The sequence below is a fragment of the Physeter macrocephalus genome, chromosome 4, assembly GCF_002837175.3.
Source record: "Physeter macrocephalus isolate SW-GA chromosome 4, ASM283717v5, whole genome shotgun sequence".
NCBI classification, from domain to species: domain Eukaryota; kingdom Metazoa; phylum Chordata; class Mammalia; order Artiodactyla; family Physeteridae; genus Physeter; species Physeter macrocephalus.
The window spans coordinates 57,493,655-57,509,637 of NC_041217.1; the positions used below are offsets into that span (position 1 = coordinate 57,493,655).

Consider the following 15,983-nt stretch of genomic DNA (forward strand, 5'->3'; position numbering starts at 1 on the left):
TCCTCCCAGACCGGGGCGCGAACCCGATTCCCCTGCATCGGCAGGCGGACGCGCAACCACTGCGCCACCAGGGAAGCCCGAAAGTTTTTCATTTTGATGAACAAAAGTACAATTTATTTTTTCTTTTGCTGCCTATGCCTTTGGTGTCATATCCAAGAAATCATTGCTGAACCTAATGTCATGAAGATGTGTTTCTTCTAAGAATTCTATATTTATAGCGTTTAAGTTTAGCTCTTTGAGTCAATTTATGTATATGGTATAAGGTAAGGTTCTAACTTCATATTTTGCATGTGGATATCCAGTTTTCCCAGCACCATTTATTGAAATGTCCTTTCCCCACTGAGTAGTCTTGGCATCCTTGTTGAAATCTCTATTCATTACATAGTCTGTCCTTATGCCACTACTGCACTTGCTTTTTAAGTTGTAGTATTTGGGGCATTATCCTACGATTACATAATTCTGAAAATGAATAGAAACATATATCATTACTGACAAAGTGAATAATATTGGTAGTATCATTACCTGTTTCTGTCAAGTATAATAAATAACCTTAACAGTTCATTGTATAATAAAAATAAATCTATCAAAATTCTTAAACATTTGCCAAAAGCCTCTTATTCCCTTTTTTTTTCCTTCACTGATATTATTCCTCTTAGGCATTGCCCTGGACTTTACTCTAAAGCCAAAGTCCTTTTACTAAAATAGCCAAGAACCTGCATTATCTGGCCAATCACTACTCACCTATTTCTCTGCCCTTATTTCATAATTCTCATTCCACTCCAGCCACATTGCTTTCTTTGTTTTTCCTCCAATATGCCAAGCACAGTCCCACCCCATTACATCTACCCTGTGCCTGCAGTACTCAGTGAGACTATCTGTAACCACACTGTACAAAATAACAACCTCTCCCCTCCCTCCAAAATACCCTTTCTCTATGTCATATTTCACAACACTACATATGTACTTATTTGATAATCATCTGTTCTCCCAACACCACCAGAATGTAAGCTTTGTGAGAGCAGGGACTCAGCACCAATGAATGAATGAATGAATGAATGAATGCTTTAGGAAAAAATATGAGTCCTCCTTCATTCATTCAACTAATATTTATTGAGACCTTACTGTAGACTAGTCAGTAAATGCCGTAGACATTAAACATACAGAACTTGTTAAATGGTTGCATAAATCTAAAATACAAAATTAAATGAGTTTTTTAAAGAAGTGGGTAGGTCAGTCTCACAGATAAATCCAGATTGGAAGCCTTAGTGACAAATCAGTATTTTAAGGACGGAGCACACTGCCCCTCAGCTATTGCTCAATGCACCCTGACGATTAGATTTCACCCCCCAAGGAACTTGTAATGGAGGTTCACTGAGGCTAGTCTTTCTCTACCGAACTTTTGAATGGAGATGGGAAGAGGCACACACCTTCCAGGAGGGCAATTACTTTGCCCTTGCACAGACACTGTGCTAGCCAGCAGTGCCCAGGAAAGGCTGCAGGTCCGGCTAGGGACTGCATCCCCTCGGGCCCTTTTGGGGCCTGTGCAGAGGCAGCAGCGCAGCCCTGCAAAGACTGATCAGTTCACAGACCCGTGCTTGACTTGCCCTCTGTTTTCACCGTGTAAAAGGCCAGAGGAAATGTGCTGCTTCAAGTATAGCACCACCTCTGCACCTGCTAGATGATATAGTCTGGAGCTTGAGGGCGCAGCCTGGGGGTCGCCACAGTGAGGGCCTTAGCGACAGGGTGTATCCACTGCTACTTCAGGGAGGACAGGAAGGAGAATATGGGCAGGCCTGGGGTGTGGCCTGGGTTTGCATTAAGTGTGCGACTCCGTTTGGCAGCGGGTCGTAACAGCTTCCTGGGGAGAGAGAAGGCAAGGACGGGGGTCCCTCGTGTAACCCCCTCAGGAGCACGTGGTGGGCCAGGAGCCCATAAATGTTCCTGAATGAGTGGGTGGGTGGTGAACGCCAAGAGGCCTTCCAGCAGGGTGAAGGAGAACTGCGGAGGGAGGAATCACGGTGGTTGATCTGCCTTCCGGCTCTCACTGACTGGGCGGGTGGGGGCGGGGTACCGGAAGGGGGCGAGGGAAGAGGAACCTGGTGAGCAGGGACTCTGCTGACTGCGAGAAGGGGCGGGGCTACAAGGCGCGTCGCGGCGGGACTACAATGGCGGGAAGGGGCGGGGTTACGAGGCGCGCCGGGGGCAGGGAGGGGGCCCCGAGCGGCATCTAGCTGACAGCGCATTGGCCGGAGGGCGCGACGGGTACCTCGGAGCGCCCTGCGCCCCACCCAGAACCTAGCGCTCCGGCGCCCGGGTTGCACGCGGCAAGTCACTGCGGCGGCGGCGGAGCCGGCTGGGAGGGCGGCGAGGGGCTGTGGCCTGGCCAGCCGAGGCTTACGCAGCCTGTCAGCTTGTGCTCGGCTCCGTGGGACTGCTGGGCGTCGGCAGCAACCTGCTGGTGCTGGTCCTCTACCTCAAGTTCCTGCGGCTCCGCAGCCCCTCCCGCCTCCTGCTGCTTAACGTCAGCCTTGGCAGCCTGCTACCCTCCGTCCTCCGGGCCGCGCTAGCTTGCGCGTTCCGCCCGAGGGGCGGCGTGGCGGGGGGCGCCACGAACTGCATGTGGGACGGCTTCAGCAACAGCCTGTGGGGTGAGTGGCCGGGATAGACCTCCCGCTCCTGTGGCCTCCTGCCCCCTGTCCCGGCCCCTCCCGCTCCTGGACCCCAACCTCGCGGCGGTGCTCCCCCGACTTCACCTCCCCGTACCTCTGTTCTTCTGATCTCACCTCCTCCCTTGTGACCTCACCTTCCCCCTGATCTCACCCGCTTCCCCCCACCTCTGCTCCTTTCCCACCGACCTCTCCTCCTCCAGCACTCGCTGATCTCCCTCCCTCCCTGTGCTCACCAGGCCCCACGCCAACCCAAACCCCAGCCTGTCTGCAGCCCCATCTCCCCTGTGCCCACCTCCTCCATACCCCTTTCTGGCCGCTGTGCAGCTCATCTCACTTCTCTGCTTTCATCTCCTAATTTAATTCAACAGGGCACGAGACAATGGCTTTTACACTTTGAGGAAAGAAATGAGGGGCTGTGGAGTTAAGAGATTCAAGGAGAAAAGTGTTTGATTTGTGAAAGTTGGAGAGGGTGATGAGAAAAGATCTAATTCCATATTACTTCCCTAAAGTGAGAGGTAGAAACCTAACATAGTGGTAATGTGTAAAGTCTTTTAAAAATTTGCCCATTAGCAGTTGTAAACCTTTGACTGCTTCCTAGGAAGTGAGATCGTTTTATTCAGGTCCTCAGAATGCAAATTGGCATGTGCCCTATTAGCTATTTTTACTATAATTTCCTCCTTATAGTTTCCAGCACGCCAAAATCTAAGGTGAGTTTGCAGATGGCTCAGAGAATCCCAACTCAAATGAACAAATAATTAGCTGTGCAGCCAGTAGATTTCATTAAAGTAGAACTTGATTGTTAATACAATACTCTTAACCCATATGGAAGATTTAAGTCTCACTGAGACTTGACATTTTGAAGGATGAATCACCCAGTGTGTCATTGAAGATGTGATTTTTCTAAGATTGGTAAAGTATCCTTTTGTGTGTGCTCCAGAAATTCATTTGTACAAAGATTTGAAATAGAAATGTATATTTCTCAGGTCTTAAATTTCCTTTTAAAAAAAAAGAATCCTGAAATCCATTGATAATTTATTACGGCCTTTATCTTGGCAGGTTTATGAGAATAAAATCTTTGTAGTGTTATCAAAAGTATTTTCTTATTCACCAACCTTCTATGTGGTGATAAATCCAAATATTATATTTGTTATGATTCCTTTTTTATATTTTGAGGGAAACAAGAAAATGCAATAGAAATCATAATTTTATTTATTTGATTGTCTCAATGATTCTAATATTCTAATTCTGCCTACCCCTTCCCCAATAACCCCTTATCTGAGAACTTCATTTATACAAAGATTTGAAACTTGGGAGGGGGCTGTAGATGTGTGAAGGTGGTGATATAGATCACACTACAGATTACACTCTTTGTATTAATTTAAAATACCTAACAGGCAATGTTTCAGGCAGGGCTAAGCTTTAAAGAGGGCAATTCAAGCCAAGCCCTGAAGTGTCATCAGTAGCAGAAATTGGGTCACAGACATTAAAGTTCTTATCTTCAAGAAGTGTTTTTTCTGTGCTGGGATATTCGGCTTCTATCCTGACTTGGTGCCTGGGAATTTGAAAACAGGGGTATATTGAGTTTTTTATTAGTACCAGCATTCCCCTTCTTCCTCATCCCTTCTATCTTGTGGCCCCACCCTGCTGTGTCTCCTTGTCTCTTCCATCCTTTTTCCTCCCTCATCATCCCTGCTTAGGTAGCACCCCAATCAGAAGGGATTTTCTAAGACTGCTAAAAATGTTCACCACACAGTATTTTGCCTGACTACTGCTCTTTCTCTGGGCATTTCTTTAGTGCTTTCAACAATGCCTTTAACCTGTTTTTAGGTTAGAGGTGGAAACTGGGGCAAGAGATTCTGAGTCTTGTTTAAGCCCTGGGAGACAAGTCAATAGTGGGTTATGGTGGAGCAGAAAAAGTTCTTAGCAAAGATTAAGAATTTCTTTTCCTGGAGTAAATTCCAAAGACTGTGCTTCTAGGTAAGAGTTAAAGATGAAAAGAGGGAGGGTGCTTCCCTCATTGTTATCCCTGAGCAAGAATTAATCAACCATGGAGTACTGAAGGGGGGCAGACATTTTAAAATACCAAAAGTGGCTGCTTGCTCCAGAGGCTTCTGGAGAGGCTGTCCTATCAAGTGGAAAGACCACTGGCCTGATGGTGTGAGAGTGGGTCCCACTCTTGATCCTGTGGCTACCCATCATGTGGACTTTCCCAGTCACTTAATTTCAACAGCCATCAGTTTTCTCATCTGTTTTACGTTGGTAGTTGAGCTAAATGTGTTGAGGTTGTCCTGTCCTGCTTTGTATTACGAGGACTCCTTTGATACCTATAGGTTAGAAGGTGTCTGGTTTTAGCACTTATAGCTTATATCCTCTCTCTTACTCTCAACCCTCAGCTGTATCCCCTTCTAAGCTGAGAATAAGTACATACTGTGGTTACACTTCTTCACATACCCTCCTGGGTTCTGTCTTCCTCTGCACACCCTGCTGGAAGAAAGCAGAATAAGTAACTCAAACATACTCACATACTTATGTGAGTAGGCCTGGCAGCCACTTCATTCTGTGCTCATTTCCTTGTTTCTGAGGGAATGTTGAAAGCAAGTGGAATCCCTGATATTCTTGAAGCAGAGGCTTTGACTAGACAGGACTATTAAGATTGCCATCTCAAACTGAGCAGTCAGTTCAGTGAGTCAGTTTAATCTAAGTTCCAGTTGAACAGCTTGTTTTACAGATGTCTGGGATAATTAGTCATCTTAGCCTAGGCGGACCCAATATGCACTGACCCAATATGCACTGATCAGTTAAGTATAGTGGTAGGAAAAATCAGAGCTCAAGAAACTCACTGTGCAATGATGAATGACAGAAAGGCCACCTAGCATGTGGTGTGTGTAATGCTTTAGCCTAAAGACTTCCATGTGAGTATGCCTTTCAACCCTTTGGCTGTTGCACCTCTGGCCATACCTACCTCCACACAGGTGTTCTGCCCATGGAGTATAATCAGGATGATGCTGGACAGGAGAGACTTTCTTCACTACCACCTCCTACCCCTTCAAAAACAAGAACAACAAACAACATGTTAATCTTGGCAGAGGGTGTTTGGACAGCCCTTTTTCTTGGAAGACAGAGATTCAGGGTCTCAGAGCTAGAGTCTCGCAAAATGCAAGTCACCCTATGTTTACTTGGGTTTTAGAAATAGGTGTTATTTTATGTTAAGATATTTTAACATATGGACCCAGGACTTTTCCTTTTTAACTTATACCTATAAAACACACCTGTGTGTATGTACATTCATATAAGGATTTCTTATAAATATATTTTCCCTTCAGTAGACCGATTCTTTCATATACCTAAATATTTTAAAATGCTAGTTGTATTATTGAATTAATCCTTTTTTAATAATCTGAATGGCTAATTCAGTTGAAATAGTCTCATGTTGCTCCCATAAGATTCAAAGGGTAGGTGGGACATGGAAAAATCTTCTATTCATCTGTCCTAGAAGCATCTACAGACTCTATTGCCACAGAAATATGCATAATCATGACAGTGTGCACGTTGTATATAGTCTGTTCCCATAAACACAGTGGAGCCACATGTTACTTGCAATTTAATCTCACAGTTGTATATCATTTATTCAGATATTTAAAAGGAAAAATTATAGAATTGTATTATGTCAATTCTTCTTTATTTTTGTGGGATGTTATTATATCCATTCTTCATTGTTGAATTGCCTGATTTGGAGGAGTCTATATCTTTTGTTCATTTTCAGGAAATTAGAAAAGATGTGAGAAAGCATTTAATGACTTGCTTTAGTAGAGGCTCATGTCCTAAAAACAAGTTGGGCTCCATTGGATTGTAATTGCTGTTGCATGAAATTACTTTTCTCTTAATATTGTTTACAATTGTATTCTTTCTTGAATTTTCTTCTTTCAGAGAAGAGTTCCAGTCACAAATGCATATGTGATACATTTTGACATTCACTGCTAAGATGAAATGCAGAAGTGAACACCACACACTCGTTCTAGTATTCTCAGATATGATTAGATGTGCTTTATCATGTTTTTATGCTACTGACCTATAAGAAAAAAATACTAAAAAAGGGTAGCAGTTAAACACCTAGGACCTGCAACTTCAGTACGTCTCGGATGATCTGGAATATTACAAGGAGAGATTTTATTACAGCATATTCACACCTTATCTGAGCCCTCAGCCTAGGTTCATACACATTTCCTTCATTAGAAGTTGTCACCAGACACTTTACCTCCCAGGATGGACAACAGTCTGGACAACAGTCTCCCAACAGAGTTTGATGTGATTGTAATAGGGACAGGTTTGCCTGAATCCATCCTTGCAGCTGCATGTTCCAGAAGTGGTCAGAGGGTTCTGCATCTTGATTCAAGAAGTTACTATGGAGGAAACTGGGCTAGTTTCAGCTTTTCAGGATTGCTCTCCTGGTTGAAGGAATATCAGCAAAACAGTGACATTGGGGAAGAAAGTACTGCTGCATGGCAAGACATGATCCATGAAACAGAAGAAGGCATCACTCTTTGCAAGAAGGATGAAACCATTCAACACACAGAAGTTTTTTGTTATGCCAGTCAGGATATGGAAGACAATATTGAAGAGACTGATGATCTGCAGAAAAATCCTTCCTGCGTAGCATCTAGTACCCTCATTAAACCTCTGGATTCTGCATGCTTGTCTGAAGAAATGCACTCATTATATGTTTCTAGCTATGAAGTGCCTGCAAAAGGCACTCCAGAAAACAATGGAGAAGTAACTGATATAGCAGAAATCTTGGTGAAAGAAGAATATTGTGGATATAAAACTTATAAACACAGAGTTTCAGATGGTGCCAAAGACGAAATCAAACCTATATTGGAAGACAACAGTGATCCACCAAAGAGAAACAGGATTACTTACTCTCAAATAGTTGAAGAAGGCAGGAGGTTTAACATTGATTTGGTATCAAAGCTGCTTTATTCCCAAGGACTGTTAATTGATCTTTTAATCAAATCAAATGTTAGTCGTTATGCAGAATTTAAAAATGTCACTAGGATTCTTGCATTTCGAGAAGGAAAAGTAGAGCAGGTGCCTTGCTCCAGAGCAGATATCTTTAACAGCAAAGAGCTCACTATGGTTGAAAAGAGGATGCTAATGAAATTTCTTACCTTTTGTTTAGACTACGAACAACATCCTGATGAATACCAAGCTTTCACGCAATGCTCATTCTCAGAGTACTTAAAAACCAAAAAATTAACCCCCAGCCTCCAACATTTTGTACTACACTCAATTGCAATGATGTCAGAGTCATCTTGCACAACAATAGAAGGCCTTAAAGCAACAAAAAACTTTCTTCAGTGTCTTGGAAGGTTTGGCAACACTCCCTTTTTATTTCCGTTGTATGGCCAAGGAGAAATTCCCCAGTGTTTCTGCAGGATGTGTGCAGTTTTTGGTGGAATATATTGTCTTCGCCATAAAGTACAATGCCTTGTAGTTGACAAAGAATCTGGAAGATGTAAAGCAATTATAGATCACCTTGGTCAAAGAATAAATGCTAAATATTTCATTGTGGAGGATAGTTACCTTTCTGAGGAAACATGCTCAAATGTGCAGTACAAACAGATCTCCAGGGCAGTGCTCATTACGGATCAGTCTATACTAAAGACAGATTCAGATCAGCAGATTTCCATTTTGATAGTACCTCCAGTGGAACCAGGAGCATGTGCTGTTCGAGTCACTGAATTGTGTTCTTCAACCATGACGTGCATGAAAGACACCTGTCTGGTACATCTGACCTGTTCATCTTCCAAAACAGCAAGAGAAGACTTAGAATCAGTGGTGAAGAAATTATTCACCCCATATGCTGAAACAGAAATAGACAAGGAAGAACTTGCAAAGCCAAGACTCTTGTGGGCTCTTTACTTTAACATGAGAGATTCCTCAGGAGTCAGCAGAAGCTCATATAATGGCTTACCTTCCAATGTTTATGTCTGCACTGGGCCTGACTGTGGACTAGGGAATGAACATGCAGTCAAGCAAGCTGAAACACTCTTCAACGAGATCTTTCCAAGTGAAGAATTCTGCCCCCCACCTCCAAACCCAGAAGACGTTTTCTTTGATGGTGATGATAAGCAACCAGAGCCTCTTGGAGCCAATACTATAATAATAGCCCAACCAGAATCCTCTGAGGGAAGCAAAAACCTAGAAAGCTCAGAGAAGCACCTTCAAAATTAGAAAAAAGCAAACTGGAATTGCTACTTTGGGCCTTCATCCAGTATCAGAATATTCTCATTTAAAGGACAGTTTCCTATATGAGTAATTAGAAGTGGTTATTTGATGAATGCCGTGCAGATGTTGTCTATAATTCTCTTTGTGACTTTCAGTTATTGGATGCATTTGTTAACCTATCAATAACTGATTTATTGGTTATTGGACTTCTTGTTGTTTCAGAATGGGCTCCATGAGCCAGAAGCTTAAACAGGGTTAGCTTTATTTTAGTACTGGGTATATATGTGAGGGTTCCATATTAGCCATGGTACTTAAAGGAAGATGGTATTGTATCTGCTGATCTTCAGATTTTATTATTGTCTACAGAACAATAACATCTAAGGAATATTTTAATTATTTTTGTAGCTATTACAGTTGCTACCACCTCTGAATAGAGAAACACAGAGGAAATTATGTGGGTCTTTTGTTTATAATATAAACATATTAAGTATGATCCTTTATTTGTGAAGGTGATGTTTACAGTACATCTTGCAGTTTAATTCTCCTACTTGGCCCTTGTAACCAATGAGGCAGTGACGCCACCACAGTCTTATACATTGCAAAAAGAGTCAGAGAGTTCATTTAGTAGTTGAAGAGCTCATTCTTGGGAGGTTCAGTCCAAAGAAAATCTAGGGGAAAAGATTGGTTCTGGTTTAATACTTCAGAAAATTTCTGAAGAGCACTGCTCTGGCACCTAAAAGAAAAGAACTTCTAAGTAACTCAGGTTAAAGAAAAAAATAAATTGCTCCAGGAAAAGATATTTCAGAATGCTTGTTCTGAAATTGCTAAGGAGAAACTGAGTGAAGCATTTTTAACCTGGGATTACAGATGGTTTTTAAAATCCATCTGTAAATAGATTTCCCAAAGTTTCTCAGTGAAAGTGAAGCATACAATCTTGTTGGCTCCACCACTTTAATTAGTAACACTACAATTGATAGGAGTGAATCAAAGGAGGGTTACCATGTCCCTTTGGTTGTGTCCCACCCCACAAATAATGAGGTAAATGCCTTCATAATCAACTCCTGCCTCTTAGCTGTTATCTAGAGGATAGAAAACATTTTTTTCCAGAACTACCAGAAGTCATAAAGCTGGTTATACTCTAGCAGCAGAAGCTTGTGGAGCTGTCAGAAGAAATAAACTTCCTTCCCTTTAGGTCACTGTTTCCATTTCTCAGACAGAGAATGATAATCCTATAGGAAGGATTTAGGAAGGGATAAAAAAGGATATAGGAAGCCCTTTTAATTACAGTTTTTGTCCTGGAACAGAGTATTTGCTATGTGCTAGGCACTTACTGTGCTCTCTAATTACAGTTTCTCAACAACCCTGTGAGGCAGATATTGAATACATTTTCAAAGAGGAAATAAAGACTTATTAATTCTCTCTGAGTCTGGTTTGTGGAAGAGCCAACATTGGAATCCAGGCTTTCATGATTTCAAAATCTTTCAACTGATGTTAACTGTTAGAAGAGTGTAGGTACTGTAGGAGAAGAAAAAGATGCTCATGAAAACCAGTCTAGGGCTTCCCTGGTGGCGCAGTGGTTGGGAGTCCGCCTGCCAGTACAGGGGACGCGGGTTCGTGCCCCGGTCCGGGAAGATCCCACATGCCGCGGAGCGGCTGGGCCCGTGAGCCGTGGCCGCTGGGCCTGCGCGTCCGGAGCCTGTGCTCCGCAACGGGAGAGGCCACAACAGTGAGAGGCCTGCGTACCGGAAAAAAAAAAAAAAAAAAAAAAAAAAAAAACCCGGTCTAGCGTTGCTAGTGAATCAAAGTAGACAGACATCTCTTGGCTTATTATGGAGTCAGAGAAATATGAAAATAAAGATTAATTAAAAATAAATATGACTTAGAGCTATGGATCTCATTGAAGCAGAATTTGTCTAAGTTTTAACAAAGTCATACTTTTTAATGTATCTTTTGATTTTTGTGTTATAAAAAGTAATGTTACTAGGCCAAAATATGCTTTGAATAGTCTTTTGTTGATCTTCTATATGTGAGGAAAATGAAACAGGAAATATTTAAGTAATTTTCAGCTTACTGAAGTAGAGAAGTCATGAATTGGTATTAATATATATGTTTTGAATCTAGCAGATCTATTATTGGGTGGATTCTAAGGCTTAAACTTATCAAAACAACTGAAATGTCTGAAATAGACCTAAAAATTAGTTATTAAAATGTAAAAGAATTTAAGATGTTAAGTGAAATGGAGGTGAAGGTAATCCAGACCTATTGAAAAAATTTTAATTTCCATATCATAAATATTTTTATTCATAAGAATTTGAGAAGGGCAACGAGAAGTTGCAAAAAACGATAGAACCAAAGATAATGGAAACAGGAAAATGTTAGATTAAATAAAATAAGGGTTTTAAAAACTAAGAAAATGAATATATTGGTTTCCTACTTAAATGCAAATAAATTGGAAATGAAAAAAGTTATTACCAATAAAAAGCATTTTAAAAATTAGAGGATATTATAACCTAGTATAATTTTCTGACAAGTTGGAATTTTACCCTTATGGGCTTATTGGTGAACTTGTTCAAATGTTCAAAGTATAAATAATATCTGTGTATCAAAAGATGATATAATATTTGCATTTTTAGGTTAATATTGCCTCAATGTTAGGAGTCAAACATTTTGAAAAGGGTCTCATTCTGAACAAATGCAAAATATTAGCAAATGATACACAACATAAAAATAATTATTTACTGTGACTCAGGATTATAAGGTTGGTGTTCAACAGAATAACCATTAAATCAATATCAACAGAACAAAACAGTAAAAACGCAAAGTATTAACTACAGCTAACTTTAAAAATATTAATAAAATTCATCATTTTTTATTTAATTATCTCTGGTAATGATTTTTTTGGTTTCTCATTGTGATAAGTAATTACTTAAAACCAAGAGCTAACATCATTCCTATTAGGAAAACATATAGGAAACATTTCTCAAGCAGAAATTAAATAATCTTGGCACTACTTTTATTTATATATGGTTGAAAAAGCTCGTCATTGTAATAAATCATTAATAAGCATTCATAAATGAGAAAGATAAAGAAAGAACAAATATTTTCTATTGACATGGCTTTTAAACTAGTGAAACCTGTAGTATCATAAACATGCTGACAATAAAAGACTAATTCAGGAAGTTGCAGGATATATAACTTTTTAAAATTAATCTTATTTCTAGATTCAAACAGTGACAAACTACAACTTAAAGTGTTTGGGTATTAACATATACAAGCCATTTAAAGAAAGTTATACAACTATATTGAGATAAGAAAGATGCTTATAAAGAAGCAGGTTACAGGAACTGCATCCTAGTATAATGAAAAGGAAGTAAATAGGAAATCTGAAAACCAAAATTAGAGTCCTCACTTTACTACTTATAAGTTGTGTAATCTTGGGAAAATCATGCCTACTTTCCATTTCACCATCTATAAAATAGAAATACCGCTTTGCAGAATTATTATGAGGATTAAATTAATGTAAAAGAAATTATGTCCAAAGGACTGGCAATAGGGTGAAGTTAGTATGTAGATTTACTACACTTCCACTTAACGTTCCAACTGGATGCTTTATATAATTTGACAGAATTGTGATAAATAATTTAGGAAAATAAGCAAGGATATGTCTTTTTAACTTAGGGGGAAAAAGGGAGTTTCGCACTTCAGATCGTTAAAACATGCTGTTAAACATCTTTTCTAAATACACTATGGTACTGAGTAGAAAGTTTAAGACTAATAAACCAGTTGGAAAGAAATATATAATAACTGCTGGTGGAACGATTAGCTGGATGCCAGTATAAAAAAAGAAATTAGATCCACTTCACACATAACAGTTTGTTACAGATTAAGATCTTCAGTATAAAGATGAAAATAGGGCTTCCCTGGTGGCACAGTGGTTGGGAGTCCGCCTGCCAATGCAGGGGACACGGGTTCGTGCCCTGGTCCGGGAGGATGCCTCATGCCGCGGAGCGGCTGGGCCCGTGAGCCATGGCCGCTGGGCCTGTGCGTCCGGAGCCTGTGCTCCACAACGGGAGAGGCCGCAACAGTGAGACGCCTGCGTACCAAAAAAAAAAAAAAAAAAGGTAAAAATAAAAAGACTACAATTCTCATCCCAATAATTTTGCAAAGGAAACTTTATAGCAAAGAAAAATAGTGACAAGGTAGATGAGATCAACTAAGAAAAATGAAAAATGTGTACTAAATAGGAAGAAGACAAAAGAAATGGGGTAAAAGCCACTTGCATTACACAAGGATAAAGTACTCAATATTTTTTAAAAGGTAAGTGCAAATCCATAGGACTTTGTGCTCTTTACTAGGCAAGTTTATGAAAGAATTGAGTTCAAACGAGAAGATAGAAATAAAATGGTATTCAGATTTACTAATATTAAAAATGCAAACTAGAGCAACTTTGACTTAGTTCATGCAATTATATTAGCAAAAAAATTTTAATTGCATGTATCCTCATACCAGTAGCATTATTATATTAACGTAGTTTTTTTGAAGAACTATTTAGAAGAATATAATAAGAACTCTATAACCAATCTGTCTTTTGATAGCTCTAACTCACTCTGAGTAGCATATGCCCAGGAAAATATTTTAAAAGAAAAAAAAAAGTCTATTTGTATAAAGATATTTCTAGTGATTACATTCATTTGAGTTTTTAAAAAAAGCCCAGTAATTGGGAACTGGATAAGTAAATTTTCATGTATTGCTATTGCTATCATAGACTGTTATATAGCCATTAAATAGTATTGATATATGTAAAACCATATGGGAAAATGTTTAAATGAGACTTGAAAGTGTTAAAACAAATTATTGTATTTACTGATTGTATTTGTGTAAAAATTTAGGTCTATACATTGGAAAGAATCTGAAGACAACATTGTAATTAGTTTAAGAAGTTCTTTTTTCTATAAAATACTGATGTGTGAAATAAAAAATAAAAGATTAATTGGTAAAACGGTTTACTGAATTGGTGAGAAAATTATTGATTTCTAAACTTCTAAATTTCTCCTTTAAATTAAAAAATATATTTAAATGTTAGTGTCAAAAGATAATCTCCAAAAACATGGACAGAAAGTTTTCCAACTCTTGTGGGAAGGAATTCTTGGTCAAGATGGATTTTGTATCTTTTCTCAGTTGCCCAACGTTAAGAAATAAGGTATATTGTGACGATAGGTAGGTAGGTAGGTAGATAGATAGATAGATAGATAGATAGATAGATAGATAGATAATTTTTTAAATGGGAATCTCAGAGCCAGAGGTAGAAATAATAGAAATGATACTAATGCATTCCCGGACATCAGCATGAAGACATTATATACTAAAGTATGGCCCCTAATCCAAGAACATACTTCATTTTGGAGCCTTGGAGGCCAGGGAAATGAAGGCTGGGTTTGGATTGGTAGAAGTGGCCAAGCCTTGGTCTGAGGAGTGCTTTCAGGGAGACCGGTGTTAAGGACAGATCTCAGGGGACTGAGGATGCTGGCAGACCCTTTCTTGTCAGTCTGAGACATCCAAATCAAGGTGATTTAATTCAGCAAACATCAGTTGAACATCCACTGTGGGTTATGAATTTGCATTATTCTAGGGATTAGAAATATAAATATAAATGACAGATCCTCTAGAGGATGTATGTTTTATCTTTTTGAGAACTTAAGGTGTTTTCTATCCATCATACTCCACATCATAACCACCTCCTTTCCCCTGCACCGCCCTCCCCCACCAAAACAAAGAAAAGAAAAATGAGAAATCTGATTTGTGGTGCATGGCATTCCTTTAAAGGAGTACCAAGACCTTTTATTATGCAGTTGCAAACAAGTAGCTTAATAAAAGTTAAAAGGTAGATCAGTTAATACTTTCTGAAATCTATTTCAGCTAACATTCAGTTAATTAAGAAGTTTCTGACATTAATCAGAAGCTTTCTGTCTTGCCTGTGGGAAGGAGTGAAGAGAAGGTACAAGAGATTGGGTCCCAGAAGCCCAAAGCATTGAGAGCTCAGGGAATAGAAGTATAAAGAAGTCAAAATGAGAGAAGCAGAACATAAAGTTTCAAAACAAAAAATTCTGATTAGGATTAGATTAGGTTTACCTACCTTTGTCTTGCCAGGACAGATAGAAGTCATGCTTTTATTGCATTGAGGTAGTTGCTTCCTCTTTGAAGATTTATACATTTTTATTTCAGTAATTTTACTCTCATAAAGAGGCATTGTTTCCAGTATAGTTCTTACCCTTTTAACCAACAACCAAATGTATTCACGTTTCTAAAGCAGGGGACACAGGGCTTCCCTGGTGGCGCAGTGGTTGCGCGTCCGCCTGCCGATGCAGGGAAACCGGGTTCGCGCCCCGGTCTGGGAGGATCCCACATGCCGCGGAGCGGCTGGGCCCGTGAGCCATGGCCGCTGAGCCTGCGCGTCTGGAGCCTGTGCTCCGCAACGGGAGGGGCCACAGCAGAGAGAGGCCCGCATAACACACACACACACAAAAATAAGTAAAGCAGGGGACACAATACCTCCAGCTTTATGTAAGCCGTGAACAAAGATGCTGAGTGATTCAACTGAAAGAATTTGACTAACGTGAATATTTTGACAGCAGTTCTGCTACAGCATTTGTAAGATTTTTTTCTCCAGACAACTACATTTTTTTTATATGAACCTCAAGACAACTACATAAGGTAAGAAAGGGCAGGTATTTATATCCATTTTACAGATAAGACTTGGAAAAATTAAGTGATTTGCCTGGACTCTCTCCTAGTAAGTATTCAGATCCATTAATTAGAATTGAAATGTAACTTCTGCCTTACCTTCATCTCAAGATGATTATTTATTGCATGTAAGAGTGCACAGCACATAAATCACTATTTTAAAAGTGGTTGCTTCTAGAATTTGAGAGTACTTTTTTTTTCAACAAATAAATCATCCTATAAATTAAAATTTGTATAGTTCAAGTGGGCTGACTAGAATTGCAAGAAGGAGAAGGGAGTTTAAGCTCACAGCTGAAATCAAAGCAAACTTTCTCCTGGTTTTTATGTCAAGAGCTTCATTTCTATAGT

At 39.7% G+C, this 15,983-nt stretch overlaps 2 protein-coding genes across 2 annotated transcripts; both read left to right on the forward strand.

Annotated features, from left to right (window-relative positions):
* Positions 1–2,302: 2,302 nt before the first annotated feature.
* Positions 2,303–6,684, forward strand: OPN3 (opsin 3; the record flags this gene model as incomplete). The annotated part of the gene is made up of 2 exons (XM_024133694.3): positions 2,303–2,648; positions 6,597–6,684. Coding segments are annotated over 2 exons (387 nt in total), but the record flags the coding sequence as incomplete, so codon positions are not given.
* Positions 6,685–6,932: 248 nt separating this feature from the next.
* CHML (CHM like Rab escort protein) lies at positions 6,933–13,891 on the forward strand. The gene has a single exon (XM_055084225.1). The coding sequence runs from the start codon at positions 6,933–6,935 to the stop codon at positions 8,898–8,900; it is 1,968 nt and encodes a 655-aa protein (XP_054940200.1). The 3' UTR covers positions 8,901–13,891.
* The last annotated feature ends 2,092 nt before the right edge of the window (positions 13,892–15,983 follow it).